This window comes from Microcebus murinus, chromosome 20, assembly GCF_040939455.1.
Source record: "Microcebus murinus isolate Inina chromosome 20, M.murinus_Inina_mat1.0, whole genome shotgun sequence".
Taxonomy (NCBI): Eukaryota; Metazoa; Chordata; class Mammalia; order Primates; family Cheirogaleidae; genus Microcebus; species Microcebus murinus.
The window spans coordinates 14,764,427-14,787,068 of record NC_134123.1 but is presented as its reverse complement, the minus strand read 5'-3'; the positions used below and the strand labels follow the sequence as shown (position 1 = coordinate 14,787,068).

General features: G+C 34.2%; 1 protein-coding gene across 2 annotated transcripts in view; it reads left to right on the top strand.

The window, feature by feature from the left end:
• Nucleotides 1–22,642, top strand: part of CDH8 (cadherin 8) — a 359,018-nt gene that overhangs the window by 262,394 nt on the left and 73,982 nt on the right. For both annotated transcript variants that reach the window (XM_012781565.2, XM_012781533.2), the window contains exons 9-10: nucleotides 5,610–5,731; nucleotides 18,645–18,762. In XM_012781565.2, coding sequence (XP_012637019.1) covers nucleotides 5,610–5,731; nucleotides 18,645–18,762 — 240 coding nt within the window. The remainder of the gene's footprint in view (nucleotides 1–5,609; nucleotides 5,732–18,644; nucleotides 18,763–22,642) is intronic.

The window sequence follows — 22,642 nt, the reverse complement described above, 5'->3', positions numbered from 1 at the left end:
AAAATCTATTTCTCCCAGTAGTGTAAAGCCTCTGATCTTTCTCCTCAGGAGGTGCAGTCTTGGGTATTGCCACAAACACCTGACAAAACAGTGCATTTGGCAGGGACCTCTTTTCCTTTGTCCCTGACCACATCCAGCTGGTAATCTTGACTAATTGCTAGCTGATTGCTCTATTGTATTCAATAATGCCCTAGGGCATAATTTGCTCACAGAACAACTCATTCAAATTTTGGTTCCTTTGAAGGAGCAGTTCCCTAGGTAAACGTTTGAGATTTGTTATTACCTCTGGAGGGCTCCTTTCACCAGACTCTTTCCTCAATTCCCTCTGGCAAGCAGCCAGCCTATAGTTTAGCCCATATCTCCAATATATGTACCAAATCTACCAATCTTCTCCCATTTGCCTTTGGTAGTATCCCTTACTGTTTTGAGATTGCTCTTAGGCTTGAATTTCACATTCCTTTGTATTTGAAGTCAGTTCTTTTATAACAGAGTCAGTGTTCTCTGTTTTATGGCCTATTTTTTCTCCCTGATTCCCAGTCAACCTCTCCGTGTCATAGCTTTGGAACTGTTTTGTAAGTGATACCTCACTTCAGTAGCTAAATGTTTTGTTGTGAAGGGGAAGTGGTAGCTTTGTTTTTCTTGGCTCACCTGTCCTAGCATGAAACCTCTCCCTTACAAGCCATGGGAGTGTAATCAGGAGCCCAGTATCCTTAGGGACACCTTGCCCAAGGTAAAGCACCTGTCCCATTAGTGAGGACTTGGTAGAAGAAGGCGATCTTCACCTCTCTGCTGTGTTTGCCCAGAACTTATCCTCAGGAACTGGTAGCTAGGCAAGATGAGAAATACTAATATTCTGTTCCTCATAGGTAGATAACCCTCCAACTAACAGCATGAAGAAGAGTGAGCCCTTTGTTCTTGGTTGTACTAGTCTGGAGTAGATTTCCTATCTTACAGAACCGCAAAGGTGGAGGGAACAAGCAGATCTTGGTTCAAATACCATAGACTTTCTTACTGAGTTTTAGTATATTTTCTTGAATAAATATATATTTGTTTGCTGTATGCCTTGGAACTCTTTCCAAAGATTTTGGTTTTATAAAAATAATTTTGACTATTTTTTCTGGAGAATGAGTCCCTTTAGTTCCTCAGGCTATTATGCCATAAGTGTGAAAAAACAAAACAAACAAGCAAAAGAACAGGACTATATGCTTAAAAGACTATGTTGTAGAGATGTGTCTTAAGCTAAATCTTGAGGGATAACAAGGAATTCAAGAGTTACAAAGAGTTAAATTCTTTTTAGTTGGGTTTAACAGCCCTGTATGTTTTACATGACCACCAAGGCTACAGAAAATCTAGCTATCTGGACAAACTCTATTAGCTTTTCAGTGCCAAATAAACTGTTTACATTTTCTTTCTTTTAATTTTTTTCAGGAACTAGACTTTAAAATACTAATTTAAAATGAAACATTTAGAAATATATACAACGCAACTAAATGAGAAAATATTAATTTGGTAAATTTGGGCAATTGTTAATTAAATAAATGTAAAAACTTATTCAAATTTGGGTAAACATAAAATATAAAATGTGTACCATTAGATTCTTTACAGCTATGAGAAGTGAATTCCAAATTTAGCTCTGAGTTTTCTGCTGAACTAAAAACAAAAACAAAAAAAACCCCCACAAACTAAAGAAAATAAAATCATTTACAAAATGTCTATTGACTATTACAGTAAAACAAATATTTGTAGAGATGCTGGACCAAATGAAATAAAATATGATAATTCTCTGTCATTCGTGGTTTTCCAGCAATGTTAAGTAATATCTCCCTCATCCTACGTTATACCTGAAAAAACAGGAATTTTGGCTCTCAGCCCCAGAAATAAATACCACGTTTTCTCATACTACATATGAAAAGAGATACATTAATGTTTGAAATTGCCCCCAAGAAGAAGCGCATGGAAGTTTTCCATCTTTTATGCTTGAGTTTCACCACCTGCTTGGTCATTTAGATCTACAAGATAATTGCAATTTATTGCAACTATGGTGACAAAAGAGAGAAAACAGGAAAAATAAGAATGTGGATTTTTTTTTTTTTTTTACCAAAATAGTCAGAAGTAAATCTGTATGTTTGTCTGCTGTCGTGTGTGGGTATGAGTGTTTGTGCATGCAACATGCGACAGAGGGAAAACAAAAATATCATATTTGGTAGACTTGTCCCAATCAACCATTGTCAGTGAATCTGACTCAATGAGATTAGCATTTTCTGTACTTCAGAAGGAGCAAAATAGTGTTTAAGGAGTATGATGGTATTTTTTTGTACTTTTAGCTTTCTAAGACTATCTAACTATTATTCAACGTTTATTCTGTAAATGTAGTATATTAAGTCTATGTTGACCCTTGGCTATTTGTTAATTGAATAGCTGGAGAGATTAAAGGCAAAAAATATCTAATAGAAGTTTCCTTCAATTATTTACACACACAAGAATTGTTCTAGGATGTGTAATAAAAAGAATGATGCCTACAGAGATAAATTAATAACCATCAGTTCTTGGAATTGAAAAACTGGCTGGGTATCATGGATCACACCTGTAAGCCTAGCACTCTGGGAGGATAGCTTGAGGTTGGGAGTGTTCAAGACCAGCTTTAGCAACAGTGAGACCCCATCTCTACTAAAAATAGAAAGAAATTAGCCAAATAACTAAAAATATAAAAATTAGCTGGGCACGGTGGCACATGCCTGTAGTCCCAACTGCCAGGGAGGCTGAGGCAGGAGGATTGCTTGAGTCCAGGAGTTTGAGGTTGCTGTGAGCTAGGCTGATGCCATGGCACTCTAGCCTGGGCAACAGAGCAAGATTCTGTCTCCAGGAAAAAAAAAAGAAAAAGAAAAAAAAGAATTACAAAAAAAGAGGTTAATCAATTAAAGGGACTCTTCTTGGGTGAAAGAGTACCATGGGCAAAGTTTTGGAAGTTAAATTGTATAGTTTCTCAGAAATTGTTGCAAAATTATGAGTGTAATTCTGATGTGATTATTGCAAATACAGCTCCTTAGATATATCCAGGCTGGTATTTGAGGTTTGCACTCAAATTTCAAATATTGGTCAACCTTGAGAAAAATATTTATGATAAACATATAGAGATTCTTGAGGAGATGGTAGTGACTAGTTACATACACACCCCCTGACACACACAAATATGTACTTTTTTTACTTTATCACTATTATAATATGAAAATGGTTCATATTTAGAAGGCCAAAACTGCATGTCAAAATTAATGCTTAACTGAGTAATCTTGGCAATGATATAATTCTTTCAGTGTCAGTTTCCACATCTAATATATGAGGATTCTATTACACACTTCATAACTTTTTTCTGTGGATTGAGTAAGATACGATTATGTGAAATATTTTTCACTGGATATAGTAAACACTCAATGTACATGATATTGTTGATGTTGACAATTACAAAACACAAAGGCTAGAATGCCCTTGGATAGGTGCCCAATATTATGTGAGCACTTCGAATTTTTTCTCATATAGTATTTCTAATAATTGTATAAAGTTTTAAGTTCTTGAGTTTCAGTTTCCTCAGGGATAAAATGAGGCTAAATAACTTGCTCAGGATTGGCGAGGTAGTAGAAGGCCAAGCTGGGACTGCAAAGTTTGTTACATGCAAACACTACATTTTTTACTCTCCAAGAACTGCCATTCAGTTCCTAGTCAGACTAGAAAAGATTTGTAACTCTCTAAGGAGATAATCATACCTTATTTGAAATACAACTATTGTAGAGTTTTGTTGAGTAGATAAAGCATAAAATGTAAGCTCCTTATCTTAGAGTAATGCGTGATACTTTACACTTTCCCTTCCGTCAAAACTAGTGAGGTGCATGCTTCCTCTCTGAATAAAGAATAAATCAATTCATTAGATATAAAAATAGTAAAGAAAAATATGTATGTCAGGCAAGATATTTGAGGGCTTCACCTTGATTTGGGGGAAGTGAGGTTATGTTCAGTTATGGAAGTGCTAGGAATTCCACAGATAGAATGCAGCCATTTGTAGTTAGCCATATTAAACTATTGGAGAGTTGGCAGGTCTCGGTGGCTCACATCTATAATCCTAGCACTCTGGGATGCCACGGCGGGAGGATAGCTTGAGGTCAGGAGTTTGAGACCAGCCTTATAAAGAGCCAGACCCCATCTCTACTAAAAATAGAAAAAATTAGCCAGGCAACTAAAAATAGGAAAAATAAATTAGCTGAGTAGGTAGTGGTCCTAGATACTTAGGAGGATGAGGCAGAAGGATTGCTTGAGCCCAGGAGTTTGAGGTTGCTGTGAGCTAGGCTGATGCCATGGCATTCTAGTCCAGGTGACAGAGTGAGACTCAATCCCCCCAAAAAATAAATAAATAGAGAGAGAGAATTTTGGAGAGTAGCCTTGGCAGTTAACTAAATTCAAATCTTATAACATAGCCAGCAGGACTAACCAGCTCTAAATTTATAACACATCTATGAGTGTTTGGTGTGTGCTTTAAGAGTACTTTTATATGTAAGAAACAACAACAAAAAATCGTATTGGAAGGTTTTAAGGGTTTGAATGTAATCAATTGTCAAAAACAGGAGTTTGATATATCAAATGCAAGTCTGTTTGTTCATATTCAAAAGCCAAACATTTTTCTCCTCTTGGCTTGCTTATAAATATTCAGTGCCACAGAAGCACAAATAAATAATTGGCCATCTCCAATGCATTTTGTATAATTTACAACAGATCAAAAGATTATTACATGATGCAGTCAAAATCAACTGTATTGCAAGTGAAAAATCATAACATGGCCCAATTCAACAGTGTATTAATGGGCCCGAACTGTGTGTGCGTGTGTATGTGTAATTTTTTATATTTAAAGATTTAAGGATTAAGGATTACATATTGAATTCTCTGCTACTGGAATTGACCTGGAAAGATTAGAAGATTATTATCTATTTACATTGATGAAAATCCTTATGAAAATGATAATATTAAAATGACTTGGGATCATCTTATCCAAAAGTATCCCAAGGTCAATTTCAAATGTAAAAATAAAATTTATAAAAAATATGATTACTCATCTTTAATCTTATCTCTTTCATCATTGTTAAGGACCCCTTCTCAACAAATGATTTGGTTTTGGCCTTTTGCTGGGTTTCTGATGTTTTGTTTCTACTATCTATATAACCAAACAAGTAATAGCTTAAAATGGGTTGTGTTCTACCCAAGATAAACAAAGAAATCGATCTTTGTTGCATACAACATTTTGTCTTTGAAATAATGAATTTTATCTATAAAATAAAGCTTGCTCATCAAGAAAACCTCTTTTAGTTTATTCAGATATGGTTTTTATCAAGCTAAGCTCCAGCAAATTGTGTTTGGAATAATCATTTATGCTTTTTTTTTTTTTATTTAAGCAGTCAAGCACTTGCTATTTTCCTTATTGAGTGGTCAGACTCTATCTATAATCACCATGTTGAAAACATCCTAATTAAGGGAAGTGAAAACAGACACACATGCTTCCAAAGAGAAAGTTGAGTTGCACGTTACAATGAAATGCCCTCGATGCTGATGTTATTTTTTCCTTCCCATAGGGAACCACAGTCAGATATCACGAGTACCTGTTGCTATTAAAGTGCTGGATGTCAATGACAACGCCCCTGAATTCGCATCCGAATATGAGGCATTTTTATGTGAAAATGGAAAACCCGGCCAAGTAAATATCTCCATGTTGTTAATGCTGAATATGTTTGTATACCACTGTCTCATATTTGATTAACCTGCATTATAGTGTGCATTTGCATCATTTATGACCTGCAAAATCTCAGGCAAGAAACACATCCAAATGGGAACAGAGAGGGAATATTCTTTCTTCCTCATATGTTATTTCTCTTCCTGCTTATGACCAAATTGGCTCCAAAAGTGGAACAACCTGCTGTGCCATGAACCCAGCGCCAAATTACTGTCTTAAAATATCTCAGGATGTGGATGATAGTAGGGGATGTCTTAGAGTAATGGGGCCGGAATTTTAACCTTCGAATAACAAGAAGCAAGGTGAAAGTTCACAAAAAGGTGATACTTGTTTCATATCAAACATATGATAACAAATAATGATGGAACCCAATTAAATCAATGATTTATAGAAAGTTGTGGGATATGAATATTGAAATCTGTAAAAATGTAGATATATTTAGCTAAGCATAAGATGAACTACATGTTTGAAACGTGTATTAGTAGAATTTTTTTTATGTGCCTCATATAGCATGATAAGGGCAATGAAGACAGACAGAAAAAGAGAAAGAGAGAGAAGGAGGGAGAGGAGAGTGAGAGAGAAGCAGAGGCAGGGAGGGAGGGAAGGAGGGAAAAGGGAGGGGGAAAAAGGAGGAAGAAAGTTAAATAAGCAAGAAGAACAAAAACTAAAACTGCTATACTCTGAATGTCAAAATGGAAATAGCCTATGTAAAGTTCTACAAAAACACAAATGTAATAGACTTATTTTAACAAGGTACCAAAGTACTGTATGTTTAAGAAATTTATCATTTTTCAACTTCCTAATTTATTTCTGGATGGTGACATTTTAATTTAAATAAACAGCAGCTGACAGTATGACACTGGAGTTGTTAATCCAACTATTCTTGTGTCTCATGTGGGTGTTAGGAATTAAACTTACTATTTGCCAAGCAGCTTACCTGACAAGAGTCAGATTTTTTCCCCCTAAAGAAAGGAACAGCACTGTAGTTCTATGCTTTTATTTATTACAAAAGATCAATGTGTTACCCTCTCAAAACCAAGTGAGCATTTCCCCATAGACTATTCTCACATATCTGAGGATTAACATTGTTTCCATCTACCAAAATAACACACACACATTCAAATTCTAATAATAAAACATCTAGACATTGTGTTCTCATCAAAACATTCAGCTATAGCAGTGATACATTTATTTTTACAGTATTCTAACATTAGCTTAAAAGTTTCTTAATTTCATCATGTGGAAATGCCCTCTAGCAGTTATATCTTTTGAGCATCTTCATTTGTGATCCTTTGGGAAGGGGGTGTACTATATGCATGTCTGTGTGTGTATGTGTGTTTGTATACAAATATATCAGTGAATATCATTCAAGTAAGTTGGTGGACTGAGTTGGCAGAGACAGTTTGATCAGAATATGGCAGGTCAGTTTTAAGGATATGGTAGTTGTGTGGACCAGATAATTGCTGAGCTAGTGTAGCCAATCACAGACTTATAAGCTAGACTTTTTAAATCACACATAATCTGTAAAACATTTTAACATTTAAATACAGCTCCACCACTCATGCGGAACTCATCCCATAAGTTCAGGGAGTCAATGACATTGATATTTCAAAAACTCAACATTGGCTTCACTTGTGATATTGACAAGCATGCTTCTTGAATCTCTAGGAATCTGTAGGTTTACTCTGTGGATTTTGACTGTTTGTTTCCAAGGTTTTAATGATTTCTTAGCAGCTCTTATCTTCAGAAAAAAAATGCATTGTTTCCTCACATTTCCTATGAAAAATCAAAATAAAAAAGTTGATTCTTTGTTTTATGACTTGTGCAAATCACAATGTATGACTCATTCTGTAAAGAAATGCTTGTATTGGGTGTGTGTGTGTGTGTGTGTGTGTGTGTGTGTGTCCTGCACCATCTGATTTCCTAATGAATCAGTTTAGGCATATTTATTAGAGTCCATTAGTTACATAAAAGGATTAGATCTTTCACTGTTTAGAATGTTTTTGGACTTATGGCTGACTAATGCACTTGCAGTTGTCCAAACAATGCTCCTGAATTCTTTGAATCCTTTGGGCTCATCAGAATTCATGTTTCATTCCTTGCATCACTTCTAGGTCACTTTTAATGCTCAAGTATCTAATTGTCAAATTTAATATTTTTCACTATTTATATTTGTTTTCCATACCAGCATTTCACTTGCAGAAGTTCAAAAGAGACACACTTTCAATTATCTCTCATAATACCACAGAAATGGCTGACTTACTTTGGAATTAGAATATCCATTATCAGATGATCACATGCTCATAAAAAATAAATGTCAAAAACTGAATTAGCACTAAATTCATAGTCATCTCAATATTTTTCTGTAATTAACATTGGCTTTGCAACAGCATCAGAGGGAAAAAAAAAACCTTGCTGGTGACATTCAAAGGTCTTATTTATCTGGAAAGTATAGATTTAAGGCTAAACTGGAAGGTATGGATCAGCTTCCTGAGAGATGGTGCAGCCAGAGAGAGATTATTAGCAATGATCAAGGGCAAACCATTAAAAAATCTAGTCTGTGTAAAACTGTCTGGACTTAGAGGGCCTTTGTAAAGAGATTTTTAAAACACCTCACCAAATGAAAATTAATATCAACATGAACATAGGGAATTCTATTATGCTTTATTCTTTTGCACTGAATTGGACTCATCTAAACACAGTCAGGATTTAAAAAACAATGAAAAAGAGGGAGGTCAGTTTCCTCTTGTCTAGGCATTCATCTCCAGTTCATGATACATCTGTGCTAGAAAAAGATATAGATTGACTTTGAAAGTAGAATTGGAAATCATATCTGTTCTTACCACCTTCTCATGATTCTGAAGTTAAAGGTGACATTCCCTTGGATTTGTTTCCTCAAAAGTGTAACTATCACCATCACAGGAAATAGCAGCTTATAGTCCATAATACAAAATCAATCTGAATCCCTTCTGATTAGAATCCTTTTAAATGATTGTAAATGTTACATAATTAAATGTTAATGCAATATTTTCTGATTGCTAGTTACATACACACACACATACATTTTAAAATCAGACAGTGATAGGCAATTTGTTTTAAGTCAGAAGATACGAGATGATATACATCTTTAGACTCTAACCCAATGATGGCATGATATGGTCATCTACAGCTTAGTCTTTTTTCTTAGTTTAGCAGGATACATAAAAAGGATACTCTTCACTTACTCCTTTCTAATGTCTAGGGCAAAAATGAGAGTGTGTGTTCTCTACAAAATTAGAAAGCAAAATTCTCTACAAAATTAGAAAGCAAAATATATGTGTGACAGTTCATGTGTCTGATAGGGTGATAGATTTTTGTCAGTCAGTAAATAATCTTTGAGCACCATCTGTGTTCCAGGACTTGGGGAGGCACTGGCAATTAAGGAGCATATAAGGAGCATATAACACCCTAAAAATCGGCCTTTTACCTTCATAGAAGTTTCCTTTTGGGAAACACATATTTAAAATTAGAAATGATAGAATTGCAAGAAAATGCTGTCAATCTTTTGGATAGAAAGGATGCTGAAGGGATGGAGGGAAAATGGAGCTATCTCAATGAAAAGACCTCTCAATTGTAGGACAAGTGTCACCAGAGACAGAAAACATCTATCAAGTACTGAAAAGGAGTCAGCCGGGGATAAACCAGATTCTTCCTGAATAGATTGGTAATCTGGCTGAACAGGTGGAGGGACAGGTAATAAATGTGGAGAAACCAGCATCATTCTTCAATGTGCTTGACAACCCAACACTCAGAACCAAACATGCAGGAAAAATATACAGCTTCAGTGACCAGTGTTGGCCACAGTGTCTTCCATAACTCTGTTCTGTATTTTGTCTTCTTAGTAGGACCTTCATAGGATTTTATTCTAGATGCTAACCTCTTGCTTGCCATATACAGATTTAGGGTAACTTGTTCCAGATGGTCCATCATTGCAGGGATGGAACTGAATATTTATTATTTTTCTAGGTATGAGTCAAGGTCTCTTGTTTAGTCTCAGAGAATATTTCATTGTTTGAAATTTAGGTGGCAGACAGTTTTAGCTCTTTTCTCTTTTAGGAAAGAACTTTCCCTGTTACTATAAATAAATCTAGATGAGTATAATTTGAGCATCCTCACTATCTATACAAGCTGAGAGTTGTTTGGTGTCAAGCAATTATGACTAATTTTAAAAAAAAGAACACACACAAAATATTGACTTACCTCCTTTAATCTCATCTTCTTATTTCTGCCCAACACTGTAGCAATATAAAGTTTGTTTGTTATGGACATATCACAATTAAGAAAGAAACAGGTAGTTCTCCATACTTCTGGATAGTATGCATTTAGCCATTGCTTGGTATATAATGGATATTCACAAAATTTTAGAATCATGTTTCTAATTCATTTCATTCAGCAATGACAACGACTTCAAAAATTAATTCCTTAGTTATTACCATGGAAACACTTGTTTCACTCACAGACACAGAGCATACATGCTAACCTTTTCAGATGAAAAATTGTTCATTTATTTGTTGAACAATATTTTTATGCATCTACAAGATGCTAATCCTTGTAATACAATCTGGGCAAAAATGGGAAAGGGCAAAAAAGTATTTGTTCTGATGGAAATTAATGAGGAAGAGAGATTTTATAAAAAAGATTAGAATGAATAAATAATATAGTTTAAAATTTTGAAAACTGGGTTGAAATAAACATTAAAGCAACTAGACTGAGGGGAACAAAGAAAAACACAATGATCTACTTTAAATAGTGTTGTCAGAGATAGTTACTTTTTACGTGAGTGTCATTTAAGCTGAAACTGGAAAAATTAGAAAGAGCTAGGCATGAAAGGAAACTTCTAGCCAACAGCATAAGCATGTACAAAGACCCTGAAGGAAGAATGGGCTTGGTTTGTTTGAAGAATTAAAGATATCTGTAGCTAGCATGTTATGAGCAAAACTGAAAGTGGACACAAAAAGATTCATGTTTGAATAAAATATACTCATGCACATACATACACACACACTTAAGCAAAAAGAGCATTTAAGAGGTTGTAACTGCAATAGATAGTGGTAGCCTATTCTAAGGTGGTAGCAGTGAAGACAGAGAGAAGACTTGAGAAAGTTGCTTGCTGACATAAGTGAAATAATATATACAGACATCTAACATACAATCAACATCCTGGCTCTGGGAGTTTGGTGTTGGCAACCACATTTTACAGATATAAAAGCTGAGACTGTAAAAGTGTACAAGTCTTAACCTGAGACCGTGAAAATCTGCAAAGATGGGTTTCAAAGTCAGCATTTGGAGGTGTCAAAGTCCCTGCACTTCCTAGGATCTCACAGTATTTCCCAAGAAAGTAGAATTTTGAAATTGCATTGCCTATGTGACACAATTCTTAGAAAAATAGTCATGAGAATAAGAGTCTGATCAAGAGTGAGCATTTTTTCAAAAGAAAAAAAAATCAACTCCTGTCACCAATGACATACTTTACTCAAGCATTCTATGAAACCTTTAATGAAAAGAAATAAAGCCTTCTAAAAAAGAAACTAAAACTAATTATCCTTTGATAAACATGAGCAATGAGTGGGTTTGTTACTTTATTTATATTTTTTTTCCTAGTTTCTGTGAGTCTTCTAATAAATGTGAAACAATAAAATGAAATTACAGGATTTTATAACACTCGTGAAACAATAAATATAGGAGATTTAATTTTAACTTTCCTGCCGGCAGGCATCTTTCATGATCTATCTGCATACACAAGAGGGAGACAGGATTGATTTTAAAGCAGATGAAATTGATGGTCTCAACGAAATGCATAAAACATTCTTTTCACTTTATCTTGGGTGGAGTAAGGTGATGGTAAATTAATGGAATGCGTAAAACAATATTTGAAGAAACCATATGTAGCAAAACACATTTCAAGACAGTCATTAACAGAAGCATGACTTTCAGAGCACAATTTTGACAGAAAAACAAAGCTTAAGTGATAAAATGTAATTGAAGGGTTCGGGGCTGGAAGAAACCTAAATGTGAGTCACATCTTTCCCATTTACTAGTTTTGTGACCTTGAGTCCTAACCCTTGCTAGTTTAAACCCTCATATTTTAGAAATAACTTAGATAGATATTGTTATATAGACATAGATATATGAGGGCTGTCTGGGAAGTATTTGGCCATGTTATATGTTCTCGTTATATTAATGGCTGGATACTTTCCGGACAGCCCTTGTATCGACATGCTAAATAAATACTTGTCATTATTAATAGTATATATTTTGACCAATTTCATAGTCTATAGAGCAAAATACACTTTATTATTTAGTATTAGATTTGTTGTGTTTTATCCTTATGAGTTGGTTTGGACCAATACACTATAAATGATTCCTAAATGGATCAATATAATAAATGGCAATCTACTGAGCTATATTAAAAAAACTCTTCCTCTGATAATTTACAAGAGGTTGAGAAGGACTTATAGGCCCTCATGTCAAGGGCGAAGAAAGGTCTCATCCTTCATTTTCCCCCATATCAATTTGTGTGTTATTTCTTTTTTCCAAATTCTTTAGAATCATCGTAAATCTAAATCTAAATTTAAATTTAGGCCATCTAAATCTTTTGAGATGTCTTGCTTGAAGTCTCTGTATGTATTGGCTGAGCCTCCTGTGTGATTGCAAATTCCATATGTTTTATTCTGGCCCCTAATTTAATTGCCATTGATGATCCACAGAGAAAATGCTATAAAAGATTATTGAAAATCCTTAAGCTATTATAGCCTGGTGTACTCTCATTGTTTTATTTTCAACCTACAGAACACTGAGTAAGAATTTAGACTACAAGACAGGTGTGTGCACCTGGGTATGCTTGTTTCCAGTTGCTCATAGAAGCCATGATGATGAGTCTACTGTTTAAAGAATGTCAAATTGGCTCTAGACAGTAAGAGGTTTTATGCCCAAGCTTTGTGCTTGTGACATATATTTAATATGCAATCTGATACCAGAGGAGATGACATATTCTTGAAAAGGCAAGAAACTGATGGGAACAGCGCTACTCACCATTAAGCTGTGTAGACACAACACCTTCATGTAGAGGTTGAGAAAAACTTCCAGGCCTTTAAGATTCAGGTGAAGTGTTAGAGGATAACATTTCTCAAAGTGAATTTCTGAGAAACACTTGTGCCAATATGTGGTGCGGCTTGGTGTGTGTGTATGTACGTGTGTGTACGATTTACCTAATAAGGTTGGAAAGCACTGAACTAGACAAAATTAAATAGTATCTGTTTGGTTTTACTACAAATTTCCCCTGCATTTATAAATATACATTAATCTCCAAAAGAGCTATAGGACATTTGGCATTCAAAAGATAAAATCTTCAAACTTTCCCTCAGCGAGAATTATAGAATTAATGGTAGATGAGAACCAGTTGGAAAAATCTTGCTCTGGGAGGATTAACAGTAGGACACATTCTCAATTTGGGAGGTGATATTTATAATCTTAAGATTATCAGGAGATAATTCCACAAAGTAGGGTCCAGCAAAAGATCAGAAGAAGTGGAAGACACTGGAAAATCCAAACTTTGAATAGACTTATTCTTCAGGAACCCTTACTTTGTGTTGTTTTATTGAATTTAGTGACAATAAAGGTAAAAGGCGTGACAAAACTGACACTGAAGAGAAATATTCAAAGTTCTACAATGAGTTTATGAAGGCACAAGTCTCAAATGTCCACACAGATGCCTGAGGACTTCACTTAGTGTTTAAGTGAGACATTAGATCTTATCTACCTCTTTCCGCTGTATTTTCTGTAGGTCCTACTTCTGAGCTGCACACCCTGAATAGCCACCTAATACATTTTAGCCAGCGTTGTTTCATGGGGAAAAAAGATGACATGGAAAAACACTTTGAATGGGTAGTAAAATGAAAATCTTAGATTCTGGATTGCCACTCAAATTATCAAAAATATCCAGGCAATATCTTTTAAATGAATGTGAATTGTGATTATATTTGACTAATGTTATACAATTTTGAAATAATTGGGTCATTGTGTAGATTTTGATATAATTTTTCAAGTACGTATATTTTCTCCTTTCTCCATCATTGTGATAACTTGATTTGTCTTGTACACATTACTGCTATTTTTAAAGACTCCTCTTTAAGGTGTTGGTTCTCACCCTACTTTGTTTTGTTTCCTTTAGTTATGAAAACCACTGATAATCTGATGAAAGCTGTGGTCTTTCCCTTCATATGTGCATACATAAGTAATTTCATATGATTTTACTTTCAAGTTGAAGAATATGAGCCATATGAAGCTCATTCAGGGATCATATTTTCCTTTCTCAAGTTGAAAACTACTGTCCCAAGAAACAGACATTAATATTTCAGGAAAGTCAGAAATAAACTGGCAGTAATGGAAGAATTAATAGAAAATCTTCAATGTTATGTGTTTCAGTGGTAGATACCATGTTGGCTATCACTGCTGAGTCTTCCTAGATCATAGATGTATATTCCAGAGGCCTTGGAAAACATTCCAAAAGTTGCAACAGAATAGGTTTCTTTCACCTTATTCATACTTTGAAAGAACTGACTTCTAAATGTTTATTTAGTTGTGTGGTCGGAATCAATAGTGAGCCTTTATCCTGCTAAAGCAAAGAAAACAAACAGCAAAGATAGATGAGTCATCCTTACACTCTCTCCAAAATATTGAAGGTCTAAGCCCCAGTTTGACTGAATTACATATACAGAAAGTATGAATGTCAACAAGGGTTTGAGGCAGCCTGGCATATTCGAGAGGAGGGGATACAGGAAATTTGTCATCAGACATATCTGGGATCAGACATTATGCACTAGGGTGCTGATAAGTATCTTAATATTTACCTCTCAATGTATTGTAAAGCTTTGTGATGATGCAAAATTGTACTTGCCATCATTTATTTACTCATCCATCCATTATTTCATTTAGCCAATACTTACTCAATAGTTACCAAGTGCCAGACATTGTTCTAATAGCCGCAAGGAAGGAAAATTCCATATATTATCAGGCCTGGCATCTAAGAACAAATCAATAAATCATATCTACAGGACTCATAAGAAAGGTTCAAATAGATCCCATGGTACTGCTATGCCTGTTAACAGATCGGATCATCTGAAATGTATTTGTTTACTGACTGTTGGCCTTTTCAAAAGTTAATAATGACAGTGATTCCCCACTGCTACTAAATATTTTGAGTGAATGTAAAATAGTTCAAAATAAAGTTTAATAAACTCTGTTAAAAACAATCTGATTTAGATTTAAAATTATTGCTAAGCAATGAAAAGTTGTTTTTTTTAAAGAGTCAGAATTATGTTATGATACCCAATTCTCTTTTTTTTTTAATGTTTCATGCCTTAGAAAGGTTATTTGATTTTAAATCTGTAGTCTCAAGAAATAGAATAGAGTCTGCTTCCATCAAAATCCATGCATGGCTCTAGAATTCATTTCCTCACCCCAACATTCTAGATATGCTTTATTTCTGTGGATAGAGATATGTATTTTGCTTTCAGCTTCCCTTGAAATTGAATCAATTTTATAATAAATTGTCAAACATTAGATTTTTCAGTTCTGTCCTAAGTTTATGAGTAGAAAGGTAAATATTTAACCTGAAAGTTAGATGCACACTCTTAAACATTTATGATTACTCCACATATTTTATTTTATTCCCATAAAATAATTGTATAATTATTTTTAAAAATCAACTGAGGTCATGGTAGTTCACAGTGGATGATGCGTGCATTTCCATTTGCCATTTACTCTGTATGTCTATACAATCTGCTTCTGTGAAGGTTCACTTCCTTGAATAAATCTCTTCTTGTTTTTCTTCTACTGTTTAATGCTAAGTGTATTCAGAAGTTATTACATCAATAAAAATTTCAGCCTTATTAGTATGGGTATTTGAATGCATTTCCATGGCAAAACGTCCTTCAAGTGATCTCCTGGGCATCCACTCTTAGATAAAATGCCAGAGCCTTGGATATCTACAATAAAATAAAATGAAGTGTCAAACATGGTTTAACCAAAAATCTCAACCACAGCCACTTTATGGGATAGTTCGAAGATGATGTAATGATTCACCATTTCAACAACTTTCTCCCCAATACATTACGCACTGGGCTTAATGTGAGCTTGACAATACAATCTCTTTTAGGGAATGATGATGAGAGAGCTCTGAACTCGAGTCTTTTTCCTTGGCTCAAAACAGTGAGTCTCAGACTTGAGTGCACACCAAACTCACCCAGAAGGCTATTTAAAATACAGCTTACTGGGCCGCACTCCAAGACCCTTTCGGTCAACAGTTCCAGAATGAGGCTAGAGAAATTGCTTATCTAAAGAGCTCCTGGATTAAATAAATGGTGGAAAAAAATGTATTCATTTCTGATGCGAGGCTTAGAGCAAAATTCGTAGAAGTGGTATGGCAGATAGTTGTATTTCCTTACTACAGGTGAGCTAAATGATTGTATCTTTTGTTTTAGTTATGATGGTTTAGCTAATCAAATAACTCTCATGTAGATAGATGCACTCACCAGCATACATGATCCTTTTTCATGTAAATCATTTAGAAATAGAATGAGTAGTAGTGCTAATTATAGGAGCTGTACTCACTAAGTATACTATAGGAATACATTTAATTATGACTGATGTCTACCACACAATCCCAAGAAAGCCTCTCTTCATTTTCTCTTATTTTTCACATGTACTCACACAATTCAAGAGTTACATCTTCCATAGTTACACCTAAGGATGGAGACAGATTGGATAAATTGGGTTGCTACATCTGCTCCCACCCAACTTTTCCCCTCTTTTCTTTGTAAATGCCTGAAACAAGGCTCTTGTCAAAGATAGTCATTCCCTTGACTTTCTAACATGAAAATCTAGCACAGTTGTTAGTAGGTGACGTGTTCAACTCATATTTTTCTGTTAAGTATCTGTACATGCAGGCTGTCCTAAAGAGTTATCTATATTTTACATCGTGTACACTGGCACTGCAATTCATGTTTATTTTTATGTAACTAGAAACTCAGAGCTGGCCTATCTCTGCACTAAAATGTCAAAGCAAATATATTATGTGTTTAGAACCAGTAACTGTAATTGCATTCTTCCCTAATCTGATCTCCTGGTTGGGTAACATTAGAGTTATCAAAGTGCCATGTCATCAATAAACTTATCAAAGTGCCATGTCATCAATAAACAGCAATGACCCTAATAAAAACAATAACGATAACAATGATGATAATTAACATTTCATTGAAGTTTTATTAGAAATCACTTTGTCAAGAAATGTATATGAATTTAAATCAATAATCGAAACAAACATATGAGAAAAAAATACCCTTTTCATTTGCATTTTAGACACACAAGAAAACTAAGTTTCAGAGAGAGTTAAGTAACTCTTTCAAAGTCACATAATGAGCCAATGGTAATAATGGGACTTTTATTGAGGCAACTTAATTCCAGCGTCCTTTCTCTTAATGACCACCTCATTGTCTTAACCATAAGCTATAATTTTTGCTACTTTATATTATATTGTTATTCAGCTATGTACAATTATAGTTATAAAACATTATAACTAGACAACAAGGCCCTTAACAAAAGTTAAACACCTACAAAGTAAGAATATGTTCCATTTTAAAAATGAAAACTTCAAAGCTGAAAGAAGTTATTTCATTTTTGCCTCAAATAACTTTCATGAATTTCCTATCATATAGCATGTGCTTCATACAATGCAAAACCCCATCCCTGCTAAAGGTTCTGAAATTATGGTTCTCACACTTGCTTGAGTGGTAAATTACAAAGTAATGGCGACCTTTTCTCAAAATGAAGAGATCCATTTTATTTTCTCTTTAATAAATTTGCAAAGTTCAATGGAACATAAGTGTTCAAACAGATATAATATATTCGGCATCACCATTAACATTCTCTAAATTTAATAAACGTGAGAGCATTTCACTGTTAACTATTTTTTTATGGCAAATCTATTATCATAATAGAAGTGTAAGCTAGAATTTTTACTACATTAACTCTTGTCCAGTGTTGCACGTTAAAGTAATAATATCACAGAATCATGAATACAAATTATTACGACAATTCTCTGGCATCCCAAGAAACAACTTGCATTAAGTTACTGCAGCTTTGCAAAGGAAACAAGCATATTCAACAGACACCGATTCCAAGTATCTGTGTCTATCCAAACGGTTCTCTGCACAGTGGTAATTCTAATCCCTATAATTTATTCATCTCAGGATACACTCCAAAGTATTGTTTGCATGTATTATCCACTAGCTTTAAAGACAGTATTCATTATTGGGAAGGAACAGATGCAACTTATCAGAAAGGTTGGTTGCAGTGATGTTTGTGCCGAGGAACACTCTATTTGGCAAACATTTGTAAACCTGATGAGAAAAATAAAAGAAGAGTGATTAGGATCCAAGATTTAAGTCATTTACCTCCAAGATCCTCCCAAGAGCCACACTGCAATCACTGTAACAATTCCAAATCTCATTCTAGATGCCCGTAAATACTCAAATTGGAAAGAAACCTGTAATTGCCCAGTGGAATTTTCAAATACACTTAACTTTGCTATTTCAAGCCACAGACACCAAGTGGACAAAAAGGTAATCCTCTTAATTTTCATCAACTTATCAAAGCTGCGGTCTTAAAGTGATACATTTTTCTCCTTATTCTTGGCACAAACCATACATGACAATCTAGAAAGCTGAAAAAGTCTTTCGGCCAAAGTATCAGACCACAAAAGGGGTGTCTGTGAGGTTTTATAGGCAGTAGGAGCCCTCTGATATCATTAGAATTGTTGACATCAAATTTTGTGTTACAGGTCATTCAAACAGTGAGTGCCATGGACAAGGATGATCCCAAAAATGGACATTATTTCTTGTACAGTCTTCTTCCAGAAATGGTCAATAATCCGAATTTCACCATCAAGAAAAATGAAGGTAATAAATATTAGCTTTGCGCAAGAGGGTAGAATATGAATTGTAAAATAGGATGCAATTTCATAACCTAACTGAAAATATCATTAAAATAATTTTTGTTCACCCATGAGCAGTTGAAATCCAGCTTATCAGCCTAATGGCATGGTAATTACCTCACTCTCCCTTTCCAATATTGAAACAATAGATAAGAAAATTGTTAATGTGAAAATTAATTTTATCCCAGGGAATACCTCAATCACCTTACTTTAAAAAATGAAGAGTGAGTTTTAACCTGTGTGAAAGCTTCAAGGAAATTTCAGATACTGAGATAACTGTTAGAGGAGGAGCTGGCTTGCACTTTGCACTTGTTAAGTTTTAATTGAATGTTTACCAAGTCTTTAGGGAAAACCTATTCTAATTTTGCCTGGTTTGTGGGTACACATTGGAGGTATTTGATTTAAGCCTGTACCAACTTTAACAATAACAATTAGATCAGAAAATCCTTCTTGAAGGACACTTCTTATCAGTATTAATTTGGAGCTAATATGAACTGATTTATTGTTAAGTCTTTTACTCACAGAGAACATTTAATCTATTTTGTTATTTTTTGAGGACCAAGTCTGGATTACCGTTTCCTTTAATGTAATGTTTATAGCATCAAAAGGCCATAGATGACTTTTTAAAAAGTCTGTTTCATGTATGTTTTTCATTCTTAAACTGCTATATATTTAACAAGATTAAAAAAAATTATATTGGTTCAAAGGCATTTCAGTCTTAGTTTTAGCTGTTTTAGAATGATTAGCAAAATAAAGGTAATGTCTCAGGCTATTTTCTGGCTTACCTATAGGTATCTGTTTGATTTCTCAATGGTCTATGTATACACTATATTTAATTGGAAGAGTACACTTTGATTCATAATATCTGTTTGGATAATTTGCTACATTCTATTTAAAGGAGATAGTGAATTTTGATAAAACTTCCTTTATGACATAAAATAACATATTATGTCTTGTGTTAAATATATTATAGCCTTGCTTTTTAACATAATGCTACTTAGTTCTTTGGGGATGCTTTGTAAATGTGGATGCATCACAGAAAAGGAAATGAGAAAGGCGTTATATAGATGTTACTCATTTAGCCGACTTCCACTATTATCAACACTAAGGAGACAACACCCTGTTCTTTCTTCTCAGTAATGGAGTATTAATTTGTTAGTCACCTCCAATTAAGAACTCTAATCTAAGCACATTCTCTTTGTCTCTCTGTTAGTGCTGCCAATTTTTTTTTTTTATGGAAATCACATGGATATGTGTGTCACAAAAGCCCTCTCAGAGACCACAGACCAAAATGCCCATCACTACATGAGTGCATTAATAAAACGTGGTGTGTGTATACCATGGAGTTCTACTCAGCCACAAAAAACAATGGTGATCTAGCACCTCTTATATTATCCTCGATAGAGCTGGAACCCATTCTACTAAGTGAAGTATCCCAAGAATGGAAAAACAAGCACCACATGTACTTACCATCAAATTGGTATTAACTGACGAACACTTATGTGCACCTATAGTAATAACATTTATCGGGTGTTGGGAGGTGGGAGGGGGAGGAGGCTATGGGTGTATTCACACCGAATGGGTGTGGTGTGCACTATCTGGGGGATGGATACACTTGAAGCTCTGACTTGGGTGGGGCAAAGGCAATATATGTAACCTAAATATTTGTACCCCTGTAAGATGCTGAAATAGAAAAAGAAAGAAGTAGAAACCACAAACTGAACTGAAAATCTGCACATAAGTGTGGTCCATGCTTATTTTGATTGTGAGCTAATTAGTATCATTATTTTTGTTTATAAATGTGCTACCTTTAAAATTTTCTGTGAAGAAATGTTTTCCCCTCCCAAATATTCTGAGCCCCCTGGTGTTTCCTGTATATTCCATAATTCCAAGGTATGCCTGTTATAAGTGTAGTCCTGGAAGGCATTACGTAAGGTGTTAGATGAATGAGAAGGTATTATTGGGTACCAGAGAAGTGTAATTTTGGCCTATATTTATTATGCCCTAACACTTTTAAAGAGGAGATTTAATCCTATGGTGAATGAATTTCATGTGTTTTCTCTAATTTTTGAAATTAGTGGATAGTAAAACTTCCTTCTGCCTCATCACACATTTCAATAAACCCTGTACTGGGATATTAAATGTCATGTGGATTATCTGTTTTATTTTCAAACTAGAAAATGGAAGTTACAATTTCAATGTATCTTACAGGGTTTAAAATTTTCTTTGTTTTGTGAAATAATTTTTTTTTTAAAAAACCACAACCAAACAGGTACCAGGTATTGCAAAATAACTTGGAACAGAAAGAGTACTCTATATGTCATAATTCTTTTTTTTTTTTAATTCTGTTTGTTTTACAGAGAGACCATATCATTTATTATTCCAACAGGGATACTTTTTAAAGTGAAAGGGGTTTTTCATATTTTGTATTTTATATTTATGTCTGAAAAACATCATAAACAAGAACTGCCTTGTGGGAAGTAGGACATATTCACTGTGATTTTGGATTTAGGGTCCAAATATCTAACATCTCCTTCATAGAATAAATCATGAACACACAAGTCTTTGGAATATATACATAAAGTTTATACTCCATTTTCCTTTCCTAGATTAGAAATTCATGAGTTTTGGTCCACAGGCCACTACTTCTTTGACATCTGGACAGTTATTGTGAAAATAGAAAAAAAAAATTTGTCTCTTCTTAATATGCAGAAACAATTAAAGTAGTGAAAAGAGTTTGTCAAATAAAATATGTTGTAGATGTATATAAGTAAGTAGGTAGATAGAAAATATATAGATGGATATTTTGTGAGCCTGTTGCCAATTCATTGCTAATGATGAGAGAACACGAAAACTACCAAAAAATCAAAATACTAAACATTATTTACTTTAAAATGTATTTTATATTGGAAACATGGAGAGATAGAATCAAATGGAGTAGTCATATTTAAAATTGTTTTTTTTCCTCCTAAAATGGACTTCAAAATGGTCAGTAGCTGAGGTTTCTCCATGGAGAATATTATCAATTACAAGTTTCAGCCCACCAGAAAAATGTTAAAATTTTGAGACAGCTAATATATTTACATCCATAATTGATGAATGAATTTCTGTCCTATTTAATTTGGTCTTTAAGGGAGATGGTTCTAAGGGTTTCAGTATTTGGCATTTCCTAAGGAACTTGCAGCCATATCTTTCAATTTGAAATTATTGTGATCTCTCTCCTCTCTGATATAGATTGGTCTAATGCAATTTTCTACCAACTAATTCATAATCAAAGACAAAATGAGATAGAAATTAGCTATCTCTTGTCTCCTACACAGTTGAGTGATTCCACAAATAATTCTCCTAATTATATGAGAGTCATATTTCTGCCAGAATAGGAAAGCAAACTTTAATATGTATAAAGGTGGAAGGAAAGGTCAAAAATATGATGAGTAATTTAATATCACATGCACATATGAAAAAACCATAGCACCTTAAATTTTCTATATGACCCAGATATTGTTTTTTTCATCTTCCATGGAATTTGGGCGAATTTATTAATATAAACAAAGTTTTATTGACCACATTTTGGAGTTGGCATCCATTCTAACCATGGAAATGGAAAATACCCAACAATTAAATATAACAAGACAGAGAAGAAAAATGAGCTTTTTACAGATACTGAAATATCTTGCTTGTAGGAAATTTGAGGTCTATAGAAACCTCTTCTCCAGCCTGCACACTGTAGGTAAAAAAAATTTATTGGACTTGCCAGAGCACAGTCTGGTAAAATGGAAGTCTTTGTGGTTTATACTAAAATGTTTAAATTATATGGAAAAAAAAAAAAGCAAACCATAAAGCTC